Source organism: Quercus suber, unplaced genomic scaffold (assembly GCF_002906115.3).
Source record: "Quercus suber isolate HL8 unplaced genomic scaffold, Cork oak 2.0 scaffold_581, whole genome shotgun sequence".
Taxonomy (NCBI): domain Eukaryota; kingdom Viridiplantae; phylum Streptophyta; class Magnoliopsida; order Fagales; family Fagaceae; genus Quercus; species Quercus suber.
The window spans coordinates 393,067-419,979 of record NW_027070026.1 but is presented as its reverse complement, the minus strand read 5'-3'; the positions used below and the strand labels follow the sequence as shown (position 1 = coordinate 419,979).

General features: G+C 35.1%; 2 protein-coding genes across 2 annotated transcripts; one reads left to right on the top strand and one right to left on the bottom strand.

Moving 5' to 3' along the window:
• Window positions 1-753: 753 nt before the first annotated feature.
• Window positions 754-6,590, top strand: LOC136063818 (syntaxin-71-like). The gene is made up of 9 exons (XM_065764744.1): window positions 754-1,167; window positions 1,284-1,409; window positions 2,897-3,059; window positions 3,159-3,244; window positions 3,380-3,448; window positions 3,527-3,571; window positions 3,690-3,752; window positions 3,848-3,924; window positions 6,276-6,590. The coding sequence occupies exons 1-9, from the start codon at window positions 1,012-1,014 to the stop codon at window positions 6,286-6,288; spliced, it is 798 nt and encodes a 265-aa protein (XP_065620816.1). The 5' UTR covers window positions 754-1,011; the 3' UTR covers window positions 6,289-6,590.
• Window positions 6,591-8,995: 2,405 nt separating this feature from the next.
• Window positions 8,996-9,795, bottom strand: LOC112033915 (NAC transcription factor NAM-B2-like). Its single transcript, XM_065764741.1, has 2 exons — window positions 9,720-9,795; window positions 8,996-9,303 (listed from the first exon to the last, which is right to left on the bottom strand). Exons 1-2 carry the CDS (start codon window positions 9,793-9,795, stop codon window positions 8,996-8,998), a joined length of 384 nt encoding a protein of 127 aa, XP_065620813.1.
• Between the last annotated feature and the right edge of the window lie 17,118 nt (window positions 9,796-26,913).

Below are 26,913 nucleotides of genomic sequence, written 5' to 3'. Positions count from 1 at the left end.
AAACTTAATTTGCTCACAGTTTGCCTTTTTCTAGCTTTTTGTTCTCTTACCCCCTTCGCACTGTGCTCCCTTTTTATACCCTTCCCTAGGTTGGCGCAGTTATGTTCGTTAAATGCTGGGTTGAGCATTTCTCTCCTGACCGTTGCATTTATTGAACAATGATTGCCTCAGTTATGGTGTAATAGACGACTGTTGTGCCGCTCTTGTTTTCGTAACGGCTCCTGGTGTAATTAGGGAAGGACAGCTATCCGGTGGGTGTTCATGTGTGCTATTAATGCACGTATTCCGCACTGACTGTGATGACGGGGTCTTGCCCCTATGTTTGTCTACTACAAGGAATGTCAGGATAANAATAATGTTCCCTTAAAAAGTTTGACTTTTCAATCAGGACAAAAAATTTGGGATGGAGGGAGTATTTATTTATTTATTTTTGATATTTAGTTTTGTTTTTGGATAAACAAGGGTTTTTTATTAACAAAAAAAAAAAAAACAACTTATAGTTGCTTTGAAGAAAGAGAAATGGATTAGTGGAAGAGTGTTTCTATTTTGTAGGCAATGTTTCTGTACAAGTTAGACATATATTTTTATAAACTATTTTTTATTTTTGTCTCTATATTAACCCTAAGGGTATAAGAGTATTTTTGGAAAAAAAATTAAACTATGAAATTTAAAATATAATTAAAAAAAAATTAAGGAAGTATTGGGAAAGTTGGAAATACAGGGAGTTGAACCCGCCAAAAATCATCTTTGTCCACGCTGTTTTCTCTCTCTCTCTCTCTCTCTCTCAAACCACCCTCTACGCTCGACTTCACATTTGGCCACACAGGCGTCCGAAAATCTCGAGACACAGATAGTAACAAACAAACACAATGCCAGGAACAACACGAATCCGAAAAAACGAACACGCTTTTTTATTCTCTTTCCCGCGAACGATTCATTCTCGAGCTTTCTCTATCCCTCCAAGAAAACCAAACAATAGTGGTGGCCTCCAAAAGAAAAAAAAAAAAAAAAATGAGCGTGATCGACATTCTCTTCCGCGTCGACGAGATATGCAAGAAGTACGACAAGTACGACATCGAAAAGCAACGCGACCTCAATGCCTACGGCGACGATGCCTTCGCTCACCTCTACTCCTCCCTCGAAGCCGAAATCGAAGCTGCTTTTCATGTCCGAATCTTTATCATTTTAACAATTTTTTTTTCCTTTTCCTTAACTGAATCCGAATTTTATTTATTTATTTATTTATATAAATGATTTGGAATTTTATTGAATGAAATATGCAGAAATCTGAGATAGCTTCAATGGAGACTAACAGGGCATCTGCTGTTGCAATGAATGCGGAGGTTCGTCGAACCAAGGCTCGATTGATGAATGAAGTTCCTAAGCTGCGAAAATTGGCAGTGAAGAAGGTAAATTTTTATTGAATTTTATTTATGCTCCCATTTTATTTTATTTAATATATGTGCAAATTTTGAAATTTTATAGGTTGTGAAATTTCTCTTTAAGATTTATGGATTTCATAATAATATGTGTTTTTTTTTTTTTTTGGGGGTTTTCTATTTGCTAGCTTGGTAACTGCTAAAACTATGTAATGATAACACCAAATTTATTTGTATGCGAAAAAAACACAAATAGTATGTTACAATACCTCCAAATTTTAGAATGGATTCTACCTTGCTAACTGCTAAAACTATGTGATGATAAATCCAAAATCAAGGTCATATTGTTATCCATACATGGTAATATAAAATGAACTAAATTAGACACAATTAGGGTCGCCACCAGAATATAACGAAAAGGACAAAAAGTATACGAAGATTTAGAGACAAAGGCTTCGAAGAGGACAAACAATAACCTCTGTCCTATGATCAAACCAATGCTAGTTAAATTTTCGTGAGTTCTTGATATTAATGTCCATTTAACATGTGTTATTTGTTGAAAATTACCGTATTAATTTTACCACAAAAGGCTCAATTTTAAAGGGGCAGAGCGATATCTAAAAAGGGGGAGGGTGGAAGTTACTAAGTCTTAGGTTTAGTTATTTTAACATGTAGGAAGACCCTTGTTTTGCTTATGATCAATTAAGGGAGTTCATGATGGGTTACTTACCAGCATTGGCTTCTCTACTGACTTGGCATATATTAGCCACTTTGCTTGTTATAGCTTTCACTTTGGAGCTAAATAAAGGGGTCTTCCATTTTTGTCTGTCATATTTGACCAGCAATGCTTCCTTGGAGTTAATACAAACCTTGGAAATTTCTTGCTATCATTATACTGACCTAGTTAGGTAGATGTTTCTTATGAGTGATGATTCCACTTTGCTCTCATGTAACACTTGCCACCTTATGATCGTATCACTACTACTGCATATTTCCTTTCTAGACTGATGTGGGTTTGCTTTTACAACCATATATTTCACCTAACCAATGTGCACAAAGCCCTGTAGTTGAGGGGTATCGTGAAGTTAGGTCCCAACAATCACTTTGAGTGCAAAGTTTGTGAGAACAAGTCTTTTGGAGCAAGTTTTTGAGAAAACCAGCCTTGCAACACCTGAACAGAATGCGGAGTAGGAGTGGTATAGATGAAATGGGCACCAATATATCCATTGAAAACCTCGTGTAAACAATGAAGTGAGATCCACAACCCAAAGAAATATATAAAGAAGTAAAATAGAAAGTGCCATGCATTGAAGTTCACCCAGAGGATGGGCATGATATGTCTGTCTCAAACTAATGCTTGTATAGTTCTCAAAACTGGACTTTTCATTTGGTTATTGTCCTGACTTTCCAAATTACGCAGTGAAGGTTCATTTTTCTTCATACTGATTTGCATATTGGCAAATATTAATTATGCAAAGCCATTAAACTTGAATTCTCTATGGTATCTAATAAAACAGGTTAAAGGTCTTTCTAAAGAAGATCTAGCCGCCCGTGATGATCTGGTTATTACACTGCCTGAGAGGATTCAAGCAATTCCAGATGGTACCACAACTGCAGCCAAACAAACTGGAGGGTGGGGAGCTTCAGCATCCCATAAGAATATCAAGTTCGACTCATCAGGTGCCAGTGCTTCTGTAATCTATCTTGAGTCACAATTTTTAATGAATTTGAACATTTCAATTGATTGTTAATACTTGCTTGTTTCACTATCAACCTCAGGTGGAAATTTTGACGGTGATTTTTTCCAACAAACTGAAGAATCAAGTCAATTTAGACAAGAATATGAAATGCGGAAAATGAAACAGGCATGTAAGATTCCTGATTATTATCTTTATGTCTATACTGCAATTAGATGGCTTAAGGCAGATGATATGATTGGGCTACTGCCTTGTATCATTTCCAGTTCTGCACTCTCATTTCATTTAATATATAAACTGCAGGATCAAGGACTTGATTTCATATCAGATGGATTGGGTACGCTGAAAAATTTGGCTGAAGATATGAATGAGGTTGGTCATTCATGTATTTTGATTTGATTGTGCTGCCATAAGAAACTAGAGATTAATCAGTTGTTTTGATATGTTCAGGAAATGGACAGGCAGGTTCCATTAGTTGATGAGATTGAGACAAAGGTGAGAAATTTATTACTTCAGTATGATCATTGTCTTTCCAATCGGATCATGCTTGCAAGCAACGTTGAAAATGTTTTGTAAGTGTAATTACTTACTGGTATTTTTGGTGGTTTTATAGGCGGACAAGGTGACATCTGATATGAAAAATACTAACATTAGGCTCAAGAAAAGTCTGAACCAGGTACTTGTCGTAAAATTTACTGATATATTATGCACTCGTTTCTTCTGGTGGGACTGGTGTGGTTGAGATAAACTGTACTTCTGGTTTTGTTTCAGTTGAGATCCAGTCGAAACTTTTGCATCGACATCATTCTGGTGTGTATAATTCTTGGTATCATTTCCTACCTATATAAGTAAGTCCTGTCTCTCTCAGATTAAAATAATGCTTTTAGAATATGGTATGTGATTATGTTATTAGCTTCTTGATAACCTTTTATTATTATTATTATTAATCTTTTTTATATTATTTTTTTTATCATGGGCTAACAGGTCTTATATTTATTAATTGCTGATTAAAATTTTGTAAGATTTTTGCTTGAATCTGTTAATTTGATCGGGCAAATCAACTAATGATTATGAAATATGGCTTCTGTTTATTTGAGTTATGGGCCTCCAGAATTATTATTATTATTATTTTGATTGGCAAAGTGATGGGTCTTGAACCCACGACCTCGCTCTTTAATGTGGATAGAAAGAGTTTGAGGAGAAACATGATTAAATACCAAGATTTGTGGGCTAGGTTTGATGTGGGACTTTCTTGGCACATTTCATAGCTTAGTTATTATTGAGTCTTAGGACTAAGTTTTTTTACGTTCAAAAGTTGCTGGTTTAATTTTAATAAATTTACTAGAATAAGGGAAATTTGGTAATTTTCTGATTTGGGAATGGGCTGTCCTTGGCTGTACCAAAGTCCCATAAGTCTTAATTTATGTTTTGGGCCTTTTTCTTATTTGGTTTAGAAGTTATTAAGTACTTTTTGTTTGTTATTAGTAATCCTAGTAAAACTCTAGGTACTTAAGTACTTAGGTAGGGGAATACGTTATTTAAAGTCCTAGTCCTTCTAGGAAAGGATTAACAATAATAACCTATATAAAGGCTTTATTGTAGACTTTGTAGTCAATAATATTGAAAGTCGGAGTGATTCTAATAAAACTCTAGCGGCTTATTTTAAGCTTTAAGTGTGTGAATGCCTTCCCCTACCTAAGTGTGATTGCTTAGGAAAGCCTAGGTGTGATTGCCTAGTGTTTACCTTTCTTTATTTCTTATTCTATTCACTGTTCTAACTCCAAAATCAAAGTATTCAAGATTCAATTTAGTGCTGAATTTCAAAAGACCAATCCTTATAAGTGGAGGAGGTGCCAGTTGACCTAGAGTTTCCAGGAATTGTTTCAGTTGAGAGATTAAATATCAGAATAGTGCCAGGGTTATGAAAATGGAGGTTTTTGACTTTTGCACAGGCCTCTCATCCCTAGTACTTTGTTCCGCAGTTTGAAGTGTGCCAAGAATCTTTTTTTTTGGAAGAAACTGTAGCAAGCTTTGCATGTGTTCAAAAAATTAAGAGATCTTTCTTTCATTTCTCACATAAAGGATAATAGCATTTGCAATTTTTGTTAACTTTATGGCTTCATACATAAGTGGAAGGCTATGCCAAAACCATCCCTGTACTCTTATAAAAGCATATGGTGCATGGTATGGGGTCCTCTTTTTTTGTTGCTAACCCAAAAACATCACGGACACTAAGGAAAAATTGGTTTTTAAAGCGATTTTGGTCAATGACTACTGTTCACTTGGCTCTTTGAGAGAGAGAGAGAGATGGCTGTCAAACAATGGTTTATGCGTTTTAATTATCCAATCTAAAAAAAAAAAAAAAATTAATGGTTTATGTAGTTGGCAAAACCAGTATGCATGAGGATTTATTAAGTTTAGAATTACAATATTTATATGCCAATGAAGAAAGATCGGTCGGTTAACAACTGCATATGAACACATAGTGAATATGAAGGCATTTTCATCTTTTTGAATGGCAAGATTTGGAGGAGGATAGGATCATACCAAATTAGCAATAGTGTCAAACTTTTCTGGAAGTCATAGTGAACTGTTTTTGGTGCCCCCCCTCTCTCTCTCTCTCTCTATATATATATATATATATGTATAAACTAAATTTATTGGTCTCACCCTGCGTTTTGTCTCTTACAAGAAGGCAATACAAGCCACTATGGGCCTGTTCTCAGGTCAACTTTTATAGAGTAAGCATTGACCCTGTATATATATAAATGGGTCACTGTGTGTGTTTATGTTTTATTTGCTAGTCTCATAATATTTGTGAGGACTTGTGAAGCATTGGTTTTCTTTCTGCCCTCATATGTATTGTTAATGGAATAGATAAGCACTAGCCTTCAATGATCGTTTACTCCTTTTAGAGTTACTTACTCTCAAGTAATCTGGCTTGTTTAATGAATTTGTAAATTATACATCTTGTGCCATTGTTGGAAGCATTGATAGTTAAAGCTGCTCTTATTGCCTTTATAGTTTTGATGAGTATCTAAATGTTGTAGAATGTTAAAGTAAGTTAAAGCTGCTCTTAGTACTTTTGGCATATTCAGTAATCCAATAAATCTCTTATAATATGTCACCTGATCTTGTATTCTTTGACAGTATATTCTACTTTTTATTTCTAATTATGTTTCACTTTTGTTTGTTTCAGTATTTTGAGCTGAACTGATTTGAAAGGCTTCTTCTACAGCTTATCATATCATAAAGCTGTCTGGTAATAACCTTCATTATATGAGGGCTTCTCATGTATCTTTTCAAGACCATCTGTTCATCAATTATTTAATTTGTACTGCCCTTTTAAAGATTGGTCTAGATTTTGCTGACAAAGTAGACTACCTATAAATTTCTAGCTCACCACAGTTTCAAGCTTATAGGTAATGATCAAATTGTGTCATGGTGATATGTAATTGCTTTTCTTTTTTGTTTTCGCCCACTTTGAATGAAAACCTTTTTTTCTTTTTCACCATGATCGACACAGTGAAATTATTGAGCATCCTCTCCCATACCCCCACAAAATTGGGAGCTTTGTGCACCACTTGTTTTCACCAAGTAGTTAGGATCTGTCATTCTAGACCAATGAGATCCAGGATGATACTTCAAAGTTGCGAGGAAAATGCACACACTGATATTTTGGGCAAGTTTATGCATATAGTTTAAATGATGTCATTACTAGAAAACTATAATGTACGGCTATATGAGCAGCAAGTGCATGTGCCCTTAAATATTGTAATAGCCCTTTATGCTCTTGTTGAATGGCAATTTAGGCAGATTAACTCTGCCTTAATCTGCCTTCTCTATATAGGATAGGCCTCCTGATTATAGGAACATGAACCGAATTTAAGATGCGCACAACTAATGTTACAACTGAAGCACACCCAATTTTAAGTTTATGTAAGACTATATAAGTAGAGATTATTTCACAACTAACAGGTTTCATGTTTTATTTGTTTTCATGGTCCTGCATGTAACTATGCCTAGCCATTAGATTCGTAATATCACTGTTTGTTATTAAAGAAAGCACAAATGCAGATATTTGACATAGAGTCCATGCTCTACAGTACAGAATTAAATACAAAGTATGCTTCATAATTTCTGATTTCATTCTATTAATTGGCCCTTGCCACTGGAGACTAATTTGCCTCACGTGCCTTATCTACATCTAATGTGACCTTTGTCTTCGTGAATGTGCCACCACAGTTAAGGAACGTTTTGCCTTTTAGGAAGCATTGTTCAGTGCAAGTTCTTTTCTGTGAAGGATAATTCAATAATCTCCTGAATTAATGATGGGTCCCGAGGGCTTATGGTTGAAAATGTCTTGGGACTGGTCTTGGTTGTAGTAATTCATATCATAAATGGCCAGCGTCTTACTAGGTTGAAGATCCTTGTTTTCGTTCCTGTCCTTTAGAATCTCATTGGACAGGAAATTCTCATACTTATTTTCCTCACTAGATTTCCATTCTAATTGGTTGTTATAACTTCCCCAAGAAACTGGTATTGGAGTATTCAAATTATTGGGACCAGTACCATAAACTGAAGTAAAACTGTTGGCTTTGTTGCTTGCATAAAAGCTTAAACTTTAAATGGTCTGAATGGGAGGTAGAGCTTGACTGGCTAGTATTGAAGCAAGCAGTTGACAGTCTTTGTCTTGGCAATCTCTTATAATGTCAGAATAATAGTTTATATATGTAGGCCGCACCTCAATTTTCGGTGGGTATCTTGGGAGTTCCAGTCCACAGCTGTCTTGATCTTTACTTGTGTTCTTTGATATGTTGCCTTTTGTTCGAACCCGGCATAATACCCATTCATCCAACTGTGACAACATAGAGGCAATATTTCCATTCATTTAATTGGATTATATTTGATGAAGTTAGTATGAAGATCCAAAGCACAAATGAAAAACGAAATTAACATCAAGAAAAATCATTTATATGAAATCATGTTGAAGCATGGACCTAGGTCCTTGGCCTTTTGGTTGCCACATGAAAATATAATAGCTATTCCATAATTGTAGGTCCCTTTTGCCTAGACAAGATTGAATATCGTAAAATTTGGGAAACAATTTATTTCCTACAAGTACTGAAATATCCTTGAACTTGTACAGTCTTTTGTTTTGTTAGTGACTGAATAGGGCTCGTATCGAAATCTCCACAATTGAGGGAAATGAGTAGAGAGGAACTTGTAAATTGCCCCTAATCCCAAAAAAATGAATCATCACATCTGTGAAGTTGTGCAAATGTTAAACCTTTAATTTTCCAATCATTATGCCCTTTGCTTATTAATCTTTGTTGCTTTCATTGTTGCCCTACTTGCTGCTCCCTGGCCGGGGTGTCAAGATATTGATATTGAAATTGAAAGTTACACTTAAACTATTTCTAGAAGGCAGTCCATATATTAGATGATGCTAGCAAATAGTTCAGGATTGTAGGTTACATGTGGGAAGCAAAAACAGGGGGATACATAAATAATGGCCTGAAGTAAGTTCTTTGCACATTCTGTTATACTTGGGGTGTTGAGATCTTAACTCAGATTATCAAGAAGGTTCTTTTTATGTCGTTCAGCATCCTTTCCTGTTAGGGTTGCTGTTCTTATCCTCTCAATACAAAAGGATTAGAATTGAGGGGAAAAAAAAAGAAAAGAAAAACAGAAAAAAACCCTTCTGTAACCCATAGTGTTGCTTCTGCAATTCAAGGTACAACATGACATGAATCCATTGCAGCTATACTTGTGTAGAATGGGATTTTTTTTTTATAAAACAATAATAATAATAATAATAAGAGAAAATAATTAAGGACTTGTACCTGGACTCCAGTGTAAGCTATCTATGTTATCACCACTTTCTAGACCCTATTTGCCTTATATATGTAGAGAAGATCATTGACACCCATACCCACTTACACTCATCGACCCGTTTAACCTTGAGGGTTTACTCATGTCGAGCAGTCTATATTCATCCATGATCCAATCTGTCTTAACTGCTTTTGGAGGCCGACCATTATAAAAGACTAGAGCTTTCTTGACTCCTATGCACTCTGATCTACAAGAGGTTAGAATTGGCTTGTCAGTACCACTGGCTTTCCAGTAACCCGAAGCTGTTGCTCTGTTAGGTCTTGCTCCATTCAAGTACTTCTGATTTCTCTGGCTAAAGAAGTACCATTCATCTTCTCCAAACAAAGCCTTCTCTGTATAAAGTAGAAGAACAAAAAAATAATACAATTCAGTTATGTTAGGGTGTAATGGATAAGAAATAAAATGAGTGAAGGTGCAGAGTAGACTGGGTAGTTCCCATGGACTCTGCATATACAGATCTATTTCAGCAATTATGGTTGCTGGGAGTGGACGTGAGGTCACTTTGTTTTGCAAGTAATGAACAATGAGTTCTTCATCAGATGGACGGAATCTGAAACCAGGAGGGAGTCGGGAAATTGAACTAGGTTCTTTTTCCATAGGAATCAATGATGAAGAAGAGAAGGGAAACTTAGTAAGTTGTGAACAGGAGAGTATAAAGGCGAGGCAATTATATAATTTACATGGTATTTCATGCAGATGAGGACATATATGTAAAGATAATAAACAGGAAGGAACCAATAAAACTTACGTTGAGGCATAAAGAAAAGCGAAAGCAACTTGTTCGGCATTACTTGGAATTGACATTCAACGAGTGTCTTGGCCATGTTGACATGGTCATTGGTGACCATACCCCATACTATTGAATCCCTTTAATAATAATATATGAGGCTTTATGTTAGTATAATTTCCAATATGTCCAATAAAAAAAAAAAAAAAAAATCCAATAGACAGTGACGGCATCTGGATTTTATTTGTTGGTGAGGGACAAAACAACGGTAACTACAATAATCAAAACGTAGTCCCAAAATTTTGGGGTGAGTTATTTACAACTCTTAGATCTAGTCTTTTATAATAGTCTCTCTCCTCTCAATTTGTGTAATAAAGGAGGTTTTATATAGAAACCTGAAATTTTGTAGGTTAATTCATTAGACATTCAAAGTCGATTTACTCATTGCCACAATTTCGCTCGAGTGAGGGTTGAATGGTCATATTATTTATTTCAAATCCAAATAAGGTTCGATTTGTGTCCAATCTAAAGTCCTATAACTTTCTAATGAGTCAGTTTTTACAAAAATTCATTACAGTGTAAAATATATAGGCAAAAGATCATCATTCAACTCTTTGAGTAGATCAAAATTTAATTGTACACCCTTGGTGCGATGGTTAGTCCACATATAAGTACTTGTGAGGTGTGAGGGGCAGGGTTGGTTAATCTTTAGGAGAGAGATTCCACACATATACACTTAGATTAGGCTAGAGTAGAATTTCTATATTGTAAAAAAAAAAAAAAAAAAAAAAAGAAAAAATATTCTTTTGAGTTACTTAAAACTCATACATAAACCTAACAAAATTCTTTGTATATAACCAAAATTTGATATGCTTAGGCACAAGGATTAGCCAACATATATGAGCCCTAATAATCTCCCTTTTGCCAATTAGGTGCCAAAACATCACAAATATCGATTTGATGAGATATAAAATCATTCCTCTTAGGGTTACTTTATAATGAAATTAATTAATTTAACAAATTAATCAATTAGGAAAGCATAATTTATACCAGTTAATTACCACACGCATGCAAATCACCATATGTAATGCAACAAACAATAAAATAAAGAGTCCAACAATATTGTGACAAAGTGGAAAACCATTGAACCCATTCATAGAAAAACTAATACAAGGGTTCCCAACCCCAAGAAGAAATTTACTAATAAATTTGAAGTGTATAAGAGAAGCTGACTTCTATCTCTACTTGATAACTCCAATTAAACTTACAGTTGTTACCCCACAAACTGCACCCAGGACTCCAAGAACTTCTTAAAGATTCCATCTTCGTAGCAAACCACATGATGGCTCTGTGACTTCTACCTTGATTTGCACTATAGCAACAACAACACATCAAGATAACTTCAGTATTTGCTTTTGTATTCACGGGTTAAATATGTAGATGCTAGAGTTTTCTCTCTAAATAACATAAGTTAATTTACCTTTACAACCTTATGAAAGTTGTGCATAATGAGCCTTTATATAGGCTCTCGAATTAGGTTTAAATAACCCACGTCACTGACTTAAAACACAAGGGTTTATGATTTATTTTGTCTCAAAGATTGAGCCTTGGTCGAGGGTTGATCAAGAGGCTTTTCTTGATCGATTAAAACATGATCAAGGCTCAATCGAGATTGTTGGTGTTAGGGTTAAATGAGTCTTGTGTTGGCAAACTCGTTTCCAAAACCTTGTTTAAATTTAATTAAGTTGTAAGTTTTTAGTGTCTAGAATTGTTATTAAAGATCTACATTGAAGACATAAGAAACTGCTTAAAAGTTGATGGTTATACTACCTCTAGGCTTGATTGCAGGTCAACTAGTAGTGCTTAGAGAATTTTATTTTCTTGAGTCATGACGCATGATGACTAATATGCCTAGGGATTCGTGAATTAGGATTTCAAGAAATATTTAAAGACATAATAGATGACCATAAATAAAAGAAGAACACTCTATGAAGAGGAGATTTTGCTGCAATGACGGTGTGCCAAGGGTTTTGTACCAAGCATCATCTCAAGGACTATATTGAAGATCAAGGAGTATTTTCAAGTGAAGTTCCTGCACAAAGACTACTACAGTCAAATTGTTGATGTTGTGAGTTAGACATGTGAACGGTTTTAGACCCCTTAAAACACACAGATTGCGTAGCCTAGATTAATTAGCCAAGTTGTTACTTAGTCAAATTAAGCAATTCTAGGTTAAAACAATCTAACAATCATATCAAGAATAGTAATGCAGCGGAAAATAAATAACACAAGATATGATCACCCAGGAAACCACACGGTAAAAACCTGGGGAGGATTTGACCCACCGATCCTCAAGGCTAACCTGAATTCACTATGAAAGAATTGAAGTTCGTACAAAAGGACTACAAGCTCCCCGCTCGACTTCCTAATGCTACCCACCAGTAGAACTTCCTGACACGACCACGCGCAGGCTCCGAATCCACGGACTACTTCTTTCTTGAATTCTTCAATCAGCTACAAGCTCCCCGCTTGCTTTTCTTTTAATCTCCAATATAAACCTAACAAAATTCTTTGTATATAACCAAAATTTGATATGCTTAGGCACAAGGATTAGCCAACATATATGAGCCCTAATAATCTCCCTTTTGCCAATTAGGTGCCAAAACATCACAAATATCGATTTGATGAGATATAAAATCATTCCTCTTAGGGTTACTTTATAATGAAATTAATTAATTTAACAAATTAATCAATTAGGAAAGCATAATTTATACCAGTTAATTACCACACGCATGCAAATCACCATATGTAATGCAACAAACAATAAAATAAAGAGTCCAACAATATTGTGACAAAGTGGAAAACCATTGAACCCATTCATAGAAAAACTTATACAAGGGTTCCCAACCCCAAGAAGAAATTTACTAATAAATTTGAAGTGTATAAGAGAAGCTGACTTCTATCTCTACTTGATACCTCCAATTAAACTTACAGTTGTTACCCCACAAACCGCACCCAGGACTCCAAGAACTTCTTAAAGATTCCATCTTCGTAGCAAACCACATGATGGCTCTGTGACTTCTACCCTGATTTGCACTATAGCAACAACAACACATCAAGATAACTTCAGTATTTGCTTTTGTATTCACGGGTTAAATATGTAGATGCTAGAGTTTTCTCTCTAAATAACATAAGTTAATTTACCTTTACAACCTTATGAAAGTTGTGCATAATGAGCCTTTATATAGGCTCTCGAATTAGGTTTAAATAACCCACGTCACTGACTTAAAACACAAGGGTTTATGATTTATTTTGTCTCAAAGATTGAGCCTTGATCGAGGGTTGATCAAGAGGCTTTTCTTGATCGATTAAAACATGATCAAGGCTCAATCGAGATTGTTGGTGTTAGGGTTAAATGTGTCTTGTGTTGGCAAACTCGTTTCCAAAACCTTGTTTAAATTTAATTAAGTTGTCAGTTTTTAGTGTCTAGAATTGTTATTAAAGATCTACATTGAAGACATAAGAAACTGCTTAAAAGTTGATGGTTATGCTACCTCTAGGCTTGATTGCAGGTCAACTAGTAGTGCTTAGAGAATTTTATTTTCTTGAGTCATGACGCATGATGACTAATATGCCTAGGGATTCGTGAGTTAGGATTTCAAGAAATATTTAAAGACATAATAGATGACCATAAATAAAAGAAGAACACTCTATGAAGAGGAGATTTTGCTGCAATGACGGTGTGCCAAGGGTTTTGTACCAAGCATCATCTCAAGGACTATACTGAAGATCAAGGAGTATTTTCAAGTGAAGTTCCTGCACAAAGACTACTACAATCAAATTGTTGATGTTGTGAGTTAGACATGGATTGTATATCCATGCACGGTTAAAGAGATCCATAAGACAAAAGAGTCCAATGTGTTGGAGCTGTGTGTGGTCACGTAAATAAGTACACAATGGTGCTAACTTCAAATAATTATATCTTATTTAAAATCCAAATTAGGTCAAATCTGTACCCATTTTGAAAGTCTAAAGGTCTAGTTTCCAATAAAACAAGTTTCTCTAAATATTTATTATGGTGCAAAAGATATGAGCAAAAGATCTTCAACTCAGCCTCTTTGAGCAAATCAAAACGCAGTCATTCTAGAGCAATTTCTGATACAAACTCAAGTACTCAACCTTAATACAATTTTATTAAAACAACCAAAATTTGATATGTTTTGACACTAAAACATGCCAACACATTTATGAACCGTAAGAGACATGATAATTAACCCATGCTGGAAAAAAAAATTTTCATTGACAACCAAGTTTTGTTTTCTAGTGATGCACATATTGTTTCAATTGTTGATAAAGTTCTCACTATTTCAAAATATACAAGAAAATCTCGAATTATAATTAATGTCATGGAAGCTAAAAAAAATAAACTTGTTGCTTTTGAATGAAAAGAAACCAAACACACTAGCTTTTGAATTAAAACCTCAAATCCATGAGAGATTCCTTGGATCCACATGGTAACAAGGTTCTAGACTCTACCGAAGGGAAATAATAAACAAAATATGTAATTTCATAAATTTGAAAAACTAAATTGTCTTACAGCTTACAATGCTTTTAAATAGTGAAAAAGGAAACACATGGCTGTTAGGAAAATATCTGGAAAACCCTAATTTGCACTAATCACAAGATTAGGTGGCAAAATAGTAAATTTTACCAAAAACAACAAAATTGAGATAACTGTGAAAATTAAAACTACACGGGTGGTTCTTATTTTGGCTTTTAAATTAAAAGTTATTAAAGAAATAAATATTACGAAAAATGGCCAAAAAGCAAATTTCAAGGGCTTAATGAAATAATTTGCCCAAAATTTGGCTTCGATTGTGACCAAAAGTGACACGTTTTACTCCTAGTGCCGTTTCCCTTTATATTACCAAATTTCAACCAATTTCGTCTTTGTCGTTGATGATTTCTACTAGTATTTTTCTACTTCTTGAATTTCCCTCGCATTAACTTCTAATGGTCTTTCTTCTCAAGGAAAGTATGTGCCGTCAATAATTGTTGCTTAGAAAAAATTGTAGAGGGAGTAAAAACAAGTACGTCCCATAGTTTTTCAACTATTTGTTCTTGCAGATGGCAATAATTTTCGATTTTTGTGGACTTTGAAATAGAATAGGTGAACGGATCTTGTAGAATTTGTCCAGACGGCAGACGGTTCCAATTGTTTAATTAGTTTAACTTTATAGAGGTAAAAACAAGTTGAGTAAGGCATGTGGTTTATTTAGTAGATATTATACCATATAAGCCGGGAAATTTGGTAGAAAATTCAATATAATATAAAAGGGAAATAAAATGTGATATTTTCACGAATATCACTTAACATTGTACTAATATTTTCCCATGAAACTAACATATTTAATCACATGATGTATACAATTTAGACAAAATTTAGTTACAAAATTGGTTGTAGCTTAAAACTACAACCTTACACAATATCTATTTATTGGAGGTGAATTTCGACAAACCCACTATTGGATTACATCTTAATTTTATACCTTCATGCTTGCAAAATTTATAAAAAATTAAAGATCAATAATTATACCATCAATAAATTGTTTAAATTGCAAGTTTTTGTAATTTAAAATTATGTATAAAATTAGGGCTGTCCAACCCACTAGCCAACCCGCCCAACCCGCCCCTACCTGACTTGCCGCCACCCGATCTAACTGCTCCGGCAGTCGAATGTGGGTCCCGAGCTCTAAAACCCGATGCCGGTGGGTCGATTTTGAGTCCCTTCCTTTAAAACCTGTGAAACCCGACCCGCTCGAAGACCATTATATTCTGGCAAATTCTGAAGCTTTCCAGCGAGTTTTTTAGCTTGATTTGACAGATTTTGGCGACCAAAACAATTAGATCCGGCATAGATACACTAGATCCAGCGATTCTCGGCATCATTTGGGGGGAAAATCATCTAATTCGATGAAATCTTTGCCAGATTCGGCTAGATATCACCGAATTTGGATGGATCGTGCGAGATCTCGCTGATTTTCACCGTTTTTCGGTGGTTTCCAGCAGGTTTCAACTTCACCTAAAACTGATTCCCACTTGACGGAAAACCAACCCATGAAACCCGACCCTTTTTTAGGTCAGTTGCAGGTTGGGTACAAACCCAACTCAACCCTCCTGATCCATGGACAACCCTATATAAAATGTAAACTTATAGATCTTATGAAAATAATATTTAATTGATACAAAATTTGATATGTGTATTAAGAGTATAAAGAACATGCAATTTAACGGTTAAATTTTTAAAATATGTAGTAATGTTTATTTTATTGAGTAAGGTTGTAGCATTAGGTTACAACTAATTTTGTAACTAAATTTTGTCCATACAATTTTTTTTGAAATAATAATCTATAATTTTAAAATGTTATTATTATTATTATTATTATTATTATTATTTGTGGGGGAAAAGGGGTCAGGCCCAAGTTAATGGGCCGAATGCCCACGAGAGGACTGTTTCACATCCGAAAAGAGGGATGCGGAGAAAACAAGGCCCAGAGTGGAGTGGAATCCTCTTGGTGAAGGATCATTGCTGTCCGAGGAGGATATCTCCAGTCCGAGGAGGACATCTCCTGTCCGAGGAAGATGTTTTGCTCTGATATGATATCGGAGACTAATTGAGTAGGGGAAAAGCCTGAATGACTGTCCGAGGACTCCACCTGATCAAGATAAGCTCAAAGCATATTCAGGAACGATAAGGATGGGGAAATATCTGAGGAAAAGGCTGCTGCCACCGTATTCAATGCATTGCAACAGCTTTTCTGGCCGCATTTATGTGGAGAAGACCTCTGAATAGTGCATCCTAACCTACCGCCACTCACACAAAGATGAAAAGAAGCTGCCTGTCGTGACAGGTACTTGAGCAAGTTCATGGATGGGGAGCACGTGGACGATGGAGATGAAGGTAAGAGTGACTATAAAATGGAGGGGAGCACCTGTCAATGAAGGGAGAAAAAGGAAAGAAAAGAGAGAAAAAAGAGAGAGAAGAAAAACAGGAGAGTGTTTAAAACTATCAATGTATACAAACTGATCAATACACAGTTGAAATGGTTAAGATCCATTGTTATTAATCCCTTGCTAATTCTAGTTCTTTGACCCATACTCTACAAATTAATTGTCTTTGGGTTTACGTAAAGAATTTGAACCCTACATTATTATATACACATTATGTGATAAAAATAAAATTGTTAACTTCAAATAAATATACTAACAAAAGGTCTAATTTATTACCAACTAAAGTGCAGGGAGTGAATTGTTAAACTTCAAATAGAATGTTGATAGTTCTCAAAAGGAAAATAAAAAATAAAAAAAATAATGTTGAAGTACCAATTAATAGTCACATTATAATTTAAGGTTGATGTTTGCAAAAACTATAAAGATACTCTACTTGTCTTTATCCCAACTCTGACATTGTTTTCACCGAGCCAAGGGGCATTGAGAAGCATGTACGTAATTACTACGAATCATCCGTTGGACTAATATATCACAGGGTGGGATATATGGCTCAAACTATGCAATATTTCGCAAAATTTTTATTAAGAAAATCCACCTCTCCTGTGACATTGGAATTAGGAGAAATATTATTTATCATAAAAGGTAGCTTTATAAGCATCTTTTATCAAATCGACACGATGATGCCCAGGTCTTGATTTGTTTCTAATTCCTCAAGATATTCAGCTTCAGCCTTCAAGGCATGTGACTGGGAAAGGACCGAACTGCCCTTTACTTTAATCTGGACTGCTTGGTTAGATTTGTTGGTATTAGTTGCCTACTAGCTCTACCTACTTTGTTGGCATTCCTTCTCCTTGTAACTACCATCCAAGGCCCATACTTGGGATCGGATTGAGCCTCTTCACTGGTTTCATTAGTTTCGTTAGCTAAAGGACTGACTTGTCCATCACCTTCCTTAACAGGCTGCTTCACAAAATAGCTACAATTTTCTTGTTATGCCCAATCCTTCCACAGCAAAAACACAAGGAGGAAATGCCTTCGTACAAAACTCTTTACACCAGTCTCCCCACCCGGATTGAATTTATGAATGGCTTCTCCAAGTCTATCTGAACACACAATCTCGCATAGCCACCTCTAGTTTCAGACGTAGTGTAAGAATCTATCCTAAGGACCGGCCCAATGACACTCCCAATCTCCTTAAGCACAGATGTATCATAAAATTCAATTGGTAATTTAGGGAGCCTCACCCAGGCCGCAATAGAAGTTAGTTTGGCCTCAGAAGCCTTAAAATATGGCTCCCATTGCTTGATTGCAAGAAAATGCCCCCAATGAGCCAAGGTCCCCCACGCAGAACTTTGTCATAATCATCAGTGCTACTAAATCTGATCAAGAAAAAACCTCTACCTAAATTTACACAATCCATTTCTCAACTGGTTTCCAAAGCGCATTGATTTTGAAAGTGAGATAGTGAAAACCAACTGATCTACCAAATACTTTCACTATCAAAGCCTTGGACCAAGGTGCTCTAATGCGAGCCTTAGTTTCCTTGGTAAGTCTTACCTCAGCCATACCTTCTGTCAAAGGCTCTAGCTCAGCGTTAGATTTATAGTCTTCCTCCCCTGTTCTGTCGAACTTGAATGCTTTCTCATAAGCTCCAGGAATGTCACCCACGAGGCAATCCTTGTAACTGACAAGATTCCTAGGCTGCAAGAAGCTTCTTGCACCATTACTTTCCTTAAATTTTTCACACTGCGATTCAATTCATCTTCTTCCTCACTTGAGCGTTGAGACTGTGTAGTGTACTCTATATCCATTCACTGGTAATGTATTTCTTGTTGGGATGACACAAGGCTGGTTGTAATCCTATTTGTTACACCCGAAAGGTTTTCAATATTACTTATTAATCAGATGATATTAAAAAAATAAAAAATAATAAAATAATAAAAGCCGTGGAAAGACCCGTCTTGAATGAGTGGGTTTCCCCTTTTCCTTTACGTAGGATATGGCACCACTCTATGAATATAATTTGGTTACATATAGAATCAAATGCATTAACTAGAGATAAATGTTGAGAAAGATTGCTTAAAAGGACTGGTTCTTGAGCTTACTTAACCCATTATCGAATAGTTGTTCAGAATTCAAGGCATCTAGATCACATTTAAATAGCTTTTTGAGAGCACGCTCAAGTCTTCACCTTTCCACTTTAATAAATGTCCTTGGTAACAACCTTCTACAATTTGCTCTCTAGAATGCACTTTTGGGTCAAATTAGTGGGTGGGTATGGTCTTGATCTTAGTTACTTACTGGTAGTCTCAGTCCAACTCATACTAAAACATGAATTTTGGATATACTGAGTTGCGGCTCACCTGCTCTTAGTTAATTGTAATAGGCGGCCATCTCTCCTTAAGGCAGAATGCTCAGGAAGAAGTCATATCTACCTCACTCATGCTTATATACTATTCTTCCCCACTCCACTCAGCTTTTTGCTTAAGCTTGCTGCTTTGTTGTAATTTAAGAAGGAAGATGACCCAGCAAGAACTAGTTGCATAGGTGGAATAGACTAGCTTGATGAATTCCCAACAACGGCAAGACTATCCATCTTGAGATCGTGGGCTTTAATGTTCACTTCAATCGCAAGTCTTGAAGACCCTTGAGCTACAACACTAAGTAAAGGAGGTTAAGGCGGATCTCAACATAAGAATAATTGCCTATGAGAATGGTGTCAAACTTGAACTGCTAAAGCTGGCACATAGAGTATGATAGGGTGAATGATGATTGTACTGTATAGATGGAACAAGTGGTGTTAAAGCACGATAGCAATCAGTAAAGTAGGTACTGGATTGGTAGCTTCATTTTTGCTGATAGATGCATGGGCCTTGATCTTCGTTTCAAATATGTCTATCATAGAATGGAAAACGAGCAGGAAAAAAAAAGTGACTTTTTTAGTTTCTTTATTTCATTATTTATTTTATAATAATGTTATATCTAAGGAACTACGACATATCATTATTACTTGGGCTTTATTTATTTATTTATTTATTTTACTTTGTTTTTCAAATCTCCCTTCATTTGGTCGGTTGGTTTGGATGAATCATTGTCTTCTTCTTAATTTCAGAAGAAGAGGATAAAAGGTCTGTTCATATGTAGTTATCTAGAAAAATAATGAAAACTTCCTTAAGGTTAGTTAGAATTTAGAACCTTTATTTTGGTTATCCTAGTTTTAAAATGCATTTGTTTTCTCTTTGAATATATATATATATTTGAAATTAAAGTTATATATATATATATATATATATTAATAAATTGTCAAGTGTCTCATAGCTCACTAGTATTTAGGGTTTTAAAAAACGGAACAGTGAACCAAAAAAGAGACTAGTTCCCGGTTTTTTATTTATTCTTGACCTATTTTTCCTTGTTTTGACCATATATGTTAATGGCTTGTCTATATAATTAAAAAATGGTAAATTGCAAATTACAATCTCTATGTTTGGGTGTGTTTGGGTTTTACACCCTAACTTTTAAAATTTAATTTTACCCCCTAAATTATAGGGGTGTTTAGATTTTACCTCCAAAGTTTGGGGTATTTAGATTTTATACCTTGAAATTTTAGAATTGGAGATGTAAAATCCAAACACTTCCAAATTTNAATTAGACTAGTGGTTTTAGTTTTGAACTTAGAAAAGATTCTTAAAAAAAAAAAAAAAAAAAAAAAAAAAAAAAAAAAACCTTACCTGTTCTGAACCTAAAACATACTATGAATGATTAGCTTTGTTCCAATCGATTTATATTGGCATCTTATGTGCAATGAGATATCGAATCCTAGGTAGGTTTGTCTGTTAAGGTTTATCTTTTAATGTGTTGATAAAGAAGCTTATGTACGTGTTCACTATAAGCAAATGTGGTCTAACCCAAAAGGTTTTCAATATTACTTATTAATCAAGTTGATATTAAAAAAATAAAAAATAATAAAATAATAAAAGCAGTGGAAAGATCCCGTCTTGAATGAGTGGGTTCCCCTTTTCCTTTACGTATGGATATGGCACCACTCTATGAATAATAATTTGGTTACATATAGAATCAAATGCATTAACTAGAGATAACTGTTGAGAAAGATTGCTTAAAAGGACTGGTTCTTGAGCTTACTTAACTCATTATCGAATAGTTTGTTCAGAATTCAAGGCATCTAGATCACATTTAAATAGCTTTTCGAGAGCACGCTCAAGTCTTCACCTTTCCACTTCAATAAATGTCCTTGGTAACAACCTTCTACAGATTTGCTCTCTAGAATGCACTTTTGGGTCAAATTAGTGGGTGGGTATTGGTCTTGATCTTAGTTACTTACTGGTAGTCTCAGTCCAACTCATACTGAAAACATGAATTTTGGATATACTGAGTTGCGGGCACCTGCTCTTAGTTAATTGTAATAGGCGGCCATCTCTCCTTAAGGCAGAATGACTCAGGAAGAAGTCATATACTACCTCTACTCAATGCTTATATACTATTCTTCCCCACTCACCACTCAGCTTTTTGCTTTAAGCTTGCTGCTTTGTTGTAATTTAAGAAGGAAGATGACCCAGCAAGCAACTAGTTGCATAGGTGGAATAGACTAGCTTGATGAATTCCCAACAACGGCAAGACTATCCATCTTTGAGATCGTGGGCTTCAATGTTCACTTCAATCGCAAGTCTTGAAGACCCTTGAGCTACAACACTAAGTAAAGGGAGGTTAAGGCGGATCTCAACATAAGAATAATTGCCTATGAGAATGGTGTCAAAACTTGAACTGCTAAAGCTGGCACATAGAGTATGATAGAGTGAACTGATGATTGTACTGTATAGATGGAACAAGTGGTGTTAAAGCACGATAGCAATCAGTAAAGTAGGTACTGGATTGGTAGCTTCATTTTTGCTGATAGATGCATGGGCCTTGATCTTCGTTTTCAAATATGTCTATCATAGAATGGAAAACGAGCAGGAAAAAAAAAGTGACTTTTTTAGTTTCTTTATTTCATTATTTATTTTATAATAATGTTATATCTTAAGGAACTACGACATATCATTATTACTTGGGCTTTATTTATTTATTTATTTATTTTACTTTGTTTTTCAAATCTCCCTTCATTTGGTCGGTTGGTTTGGATGAATCATTGTCTTCTTCTTAATTTCAGATGAAGAGGATAAAAGGGTCTGTTCATATGTAGTTATCTAGAAAAATAATGAAAACTTCCTTAAGGTTAGTTAGAATTTAGAACCTTTATTTTGGTTATCCTAGTTTTAAAATGCATTTGTTTTCTCTTTGAATATATATATATACTTTGAAATTAGAGTGTATATATATATATATATATATTAATAAATTGTCAAGTGTCTCATAGCTCACTAGTATTTAGGGTTTTAAAAACGGGAACAGTGAACCAAAAAAGAGACTAGTTCCCGATTTTTTATTGATTCTTGACCTATTTTTCCTTGTTTTGACCATATATGTTAATGGCTTGTCTATATAATTAAAAAATGATAAATTGCAAATTACATCTCTAATGTTTGGGTGTGTTTGGGTTTTACACCCTAACGTTTTAAAATTTAATTTTACCCCCTAAATTATAGGGGTAAAATCCAAACACTTCCAAATTTTAGGGGATAAAACCCAAATTCAAAAATTTCAGGGTGTAAAATTCAAACATCTTCAAACTTTATGGGTATAATTTACAACTTACCCATTAGAAAACAATAGGCGATTCAAACCTTGGTTTTCTTAGAGCATTCGCATCAATTTGTGAAAAAAATCTATCTATTTTATCATATGAACCTAAGTTTTTATATATTTTATTTATTTATTTATTTATTTATTCTATTTTACATACTTACTTTTTAAAAATACTCCACATCATATTATCTACACAATTGGGGTGAGGTCGTTATAGATGGCATCAAAGTCATGCCCTAGCCAGAAGTGTAGGCCTACACACAAGGACGTGTGTGCCCGTAAGGGGTGGATTTTAGAGACCCCAAAAGGAGGAGTCTTGCAACTTATGAAATCCTACATCGCTTAGGGAAGCACATAAAGATGTGTTTATAAGGAGTGACCTCCTTTTAATGAGTAAAGGTCTTTTTCCCCATTGTTGTGTTCTTTGGAGGAGAATATAGCCGTGAAGGGTCTGGACCCCAAAGCCAATAATATCTGCACAATAATATATAAATTGACGTAGGTGTATTTTTATAACAATTTATACATATAATCTTAAATTTTGTAGTGGCATATGTGATATGACAGTCTGTCCATTTAAGGGATGTCATATTGACTAATCGATCAACGAGAGGAGATGCCTTCCGGTGAAATTATGTTTATCTTGGAGCGAGTAGACCATCTAAGCAGGGGCGGCTCAACATAATTTGGGGCCTAAGGCGAAAAATTTATGTAGTCTTTTAGGTTAATTTGATACATTAAATATATAATTTGATGAATAATGCCTATGAAACTAATGTTAATTTCATATAGAGACTTGAATATCATAGTTGAACCATAAATATTAATAAAAAATAAAAATAAAAATATATTACAATTACAAAATTAAAGTCTCAAATTGTTAGGAGAGATTACTTTATAATTGATGATTTAACACATTTGCAACATTTTTTTTTTTGAAACATTTTAGGATTTCAATTAGATTAGGGTTCTATTGGTCTTGTATATTGAAAAAACACTATAAAATGTTCACAATATTATGTGACATTGACTTTGATTGATTAAATTCATCAATTTAACTAATGAATTTTTAAGTCACTTTTTTGTGATTAGTAATATGACAATTTGTAAACTAATAGTAAAATTTATAGTATTTTTAACATTACTAATAAAAAAAAAGTGCATAATTTTATAAAAATATATATAATTTCATAAAAATTTGGGCCTTTAACCATGAGATGTGGGGCCTTTTTTCTAAAATGATTTTTTTATTTTGAGTGGGGCCTTAGGCCTAGGCCTAACTTGCCTAGGCCTTGAGCCGGCCCTGCATCTAAGAGAAGTTGATGCGAATGAAACAAAGTCTGGTGATTGTGTACTGTCAAGGGTATTGGGAAGGTGCCCAGTGGAGTTTGGGCTAGAATTCACTTCGAGCTAGTCCACTAGGGGCTTAGGTCCCTTTTGTACCTCTGTAGATTCAACTCTGATTGGGTATTGCGACATAATATAGGCTAGCTTCCCCATGTTTTATTGGACCCATGGCTTCGAGTTTTTAGGTTTGGGCCACTATGGGCATTTGCTGAGAACTTGTTGTGGTAGATTTAGGGTTGTTGATCCATTCTGTGGAGTTCCTTGTATTTTGCCATTTGAATATATTTTTCCAAAAAAATTAGGCGTGTGGCATGCGTTTAAAGTTATTTAGTACTTAGACTGTTTTTGAAAATCGAGTTTAGCAAAATCGACTTTGGGCTGGAAAACGAACGCTATAGTGGCGTTTTTCAGCCCAAAGTCAATTTTACCAAAGTCGATTTTCAAAAATAGTCTAAGTTACTAAATAACTTTAAACTCATGCCACACGCCTATTTTTTTTGGAAAAATATACTGTTTGCCAATTTTGCCTCAATAGTAAGATCATGATGTAGACAATCTTCTAAAGCACAGATGGTGATTTCTTTCTTCTTAACTTGTTGGTCTGTTTTGTATTCTATGGTACTTCCAGGCGAATTTCATTGTAAAAGGTTGGAAGTTAAAAATACCATTTCAGTTTGCCCCAGAAAGGGAGATAATAAATATGTGAATTCAGCTTGTCCCCCCATTTCAGTTTTCCCATGTAAAGTAGCACTAGTGATTTAGACCTCGACCTGACCTCTTATAATAATTCATCCAAAAAATATATATACCTAAATTTTATGAATTGAACACTTTTTCACGTTTGAGAGAAACGATCTGATTGAAGAAAGTAATTGCCTGAAACTATGTATTTTATTTAATAGATCAATAGTTGGGGAAGGGGGATATTTGAACCCGATTATCAACGTTAAAGAAATTAGGATAGAAAATGTTATTTTAATTGTCAATCAGTCGAGTTTGAGCTACAAAGTTCTTGGCAANCCAGAAAGGGAGATAATAAATATGTGAATTCAGCTTGTCCCCCCATTTCAGTTTTCCCATGTAAAGTAGCACTAGTGATTTAGACCTCGACCTGACCTCTTATAATAATTCATCCAAAAAATATATATACCTAAATTTTATGAATTGAACACTTTTTCACGTTTGAGAGAAACGATCTGATAGAAGAAAGTAATTGCCTGAAACTATGTATTTTATTTAATAGATCAATAGTTGGGGAAGGGGGATATTTGAACCCGATTATCAACGTTAAAGAAATTAGGATAGAAAATGTTATTTTAATTGTCAATCAGTCGAGTTTGAGCTACAAAGTTCTTGGCAAGTTTGATATTGAAGGACAATATACAAAAGCTTTTCGGAAATGCTAAAAGACATCTCCGCATTTATTGCTAATGTATTTATTGCAAACGTTGCTACCCATTCTAGAACGAAGTGGATTGTAGCCTTGCTATTCATTACTTGTAAAATGACGCAAATTTTTCGGGTTAACGAAGAAGTCTTATTAGTACACCATAAAGTTACTAGAGCTTATTCTATGTCGTTGGACCAAAAATGAAAAAAGAAAAGACACCATAACGTTTTTAATGTTCATGGCGCCATAAAGTTACCCATAATTTTGTAATTTATTCTTTGTTTATGTCATTGAAATTAAAATAAAATCTTATTATTTATAACTTTTGACAATTCAAACTTTGCCTACACAAAAAATAATTGGTGTTTTAGCTTAATAATAAGAACAATCATTATAAAGGAGTCGTTATAGATTTAAATTCTACCGTATTTATAAAAAATAAAAAATATAACAATTTGGTGTAAACCTAACTTATCTAATTTGAGTTAATCTATAATGACTACACATACATATATAGTGAATAAGACAACACGCATATGTATAAGGATTAACGAGTACATAAACATGTTAGACTACTTACACAATTTTAATTTATTCTGTTAGTGTATAGATTAGCCCATTGGGCTTAGCCTATTATATTACTTGTACTACACTTATATTACTTGTACTGCACACATACCTAGCCTATATAAAGGCTCTCTTTTGTACATTGTTTTGACACACATTATTATACTGACTATTCAGTTATTCTCTCTCTCTTTATATTGTTAACATGGTATTAGAGCCTTTCCTCTGATTTTTTGGTTCCTATGGACATCTCCGACATTCTTCTGCTGCCCTCGCCTTCATCCGGTAGTCACTGTCAGAAGTGAGTCACCGCCGTCACGCCCACAACCCTAGAACACTCGGATTTCATCAGTTTGTTGATCAAACCGCCAAAGTAAAGGCATACATTGACAGATCTAATAGTCCCGAGCAAAACCCAACAAAAATCTGTCAGAAAAAGCCTTCCACGCGCCCCCACGCGCCACCAGAAGTTTCTGCCTCACGAGCACAAGCCGCCATGCGCTGCCATGCGCCTCTACGCGCCGTCTCTCCCTTCCACGCGTCGTCCAAGCGCCGGCCACGCGCCTCACGCGCCCTGCTCCGTTTCACGGACTGCCACGTCAGCCCTAGGGTGACCTCACTCAGCCACATCATCATCCCACGTCAGCATCTCGCATCAGCATCCCACGTCAGCACTCCACATCAGCACTCCACGTCAGCCGTTGACCAGACCGTTGACCGTTGACTTTGACCAAAGTCAAAAATTTTCAACAGGACCTGTCTTGCTCAGTTTTTTGCGTAGAATCCGATTTTGGGCTCCGTTTCTGCATTTGAGGTCTCTAAATCTCATTTTTTGGTCATTTTCTTCATTATGGCTCAACAAAATGAACGCGACATCATACGTCCTATCACCATTATGTTGGATGGTCCTACTAGCTATCATGCATGGTCTCAGAATATGACTGTTTTTCTCAAGGGTCGTAAACTGTGGAGATATGTGACTGGTTCAATTCCTAAGCCAGTACCAAACCCTAAGTCCAAAGTCATAGCTGCTAAAGAGTCTTCCACGACTACTGTTACAACAGATAATTATGAAGATCGCCTAGAGGAATGGGAGAGTATTCAGAGTAAGATCTTGTCTTGGTTTATTAATACCTCTATTCCCTCCATTCATAATCTTCTTCCTCGTCTTGAGACTGCTGAGGCTGCTTGGAAGTTTTT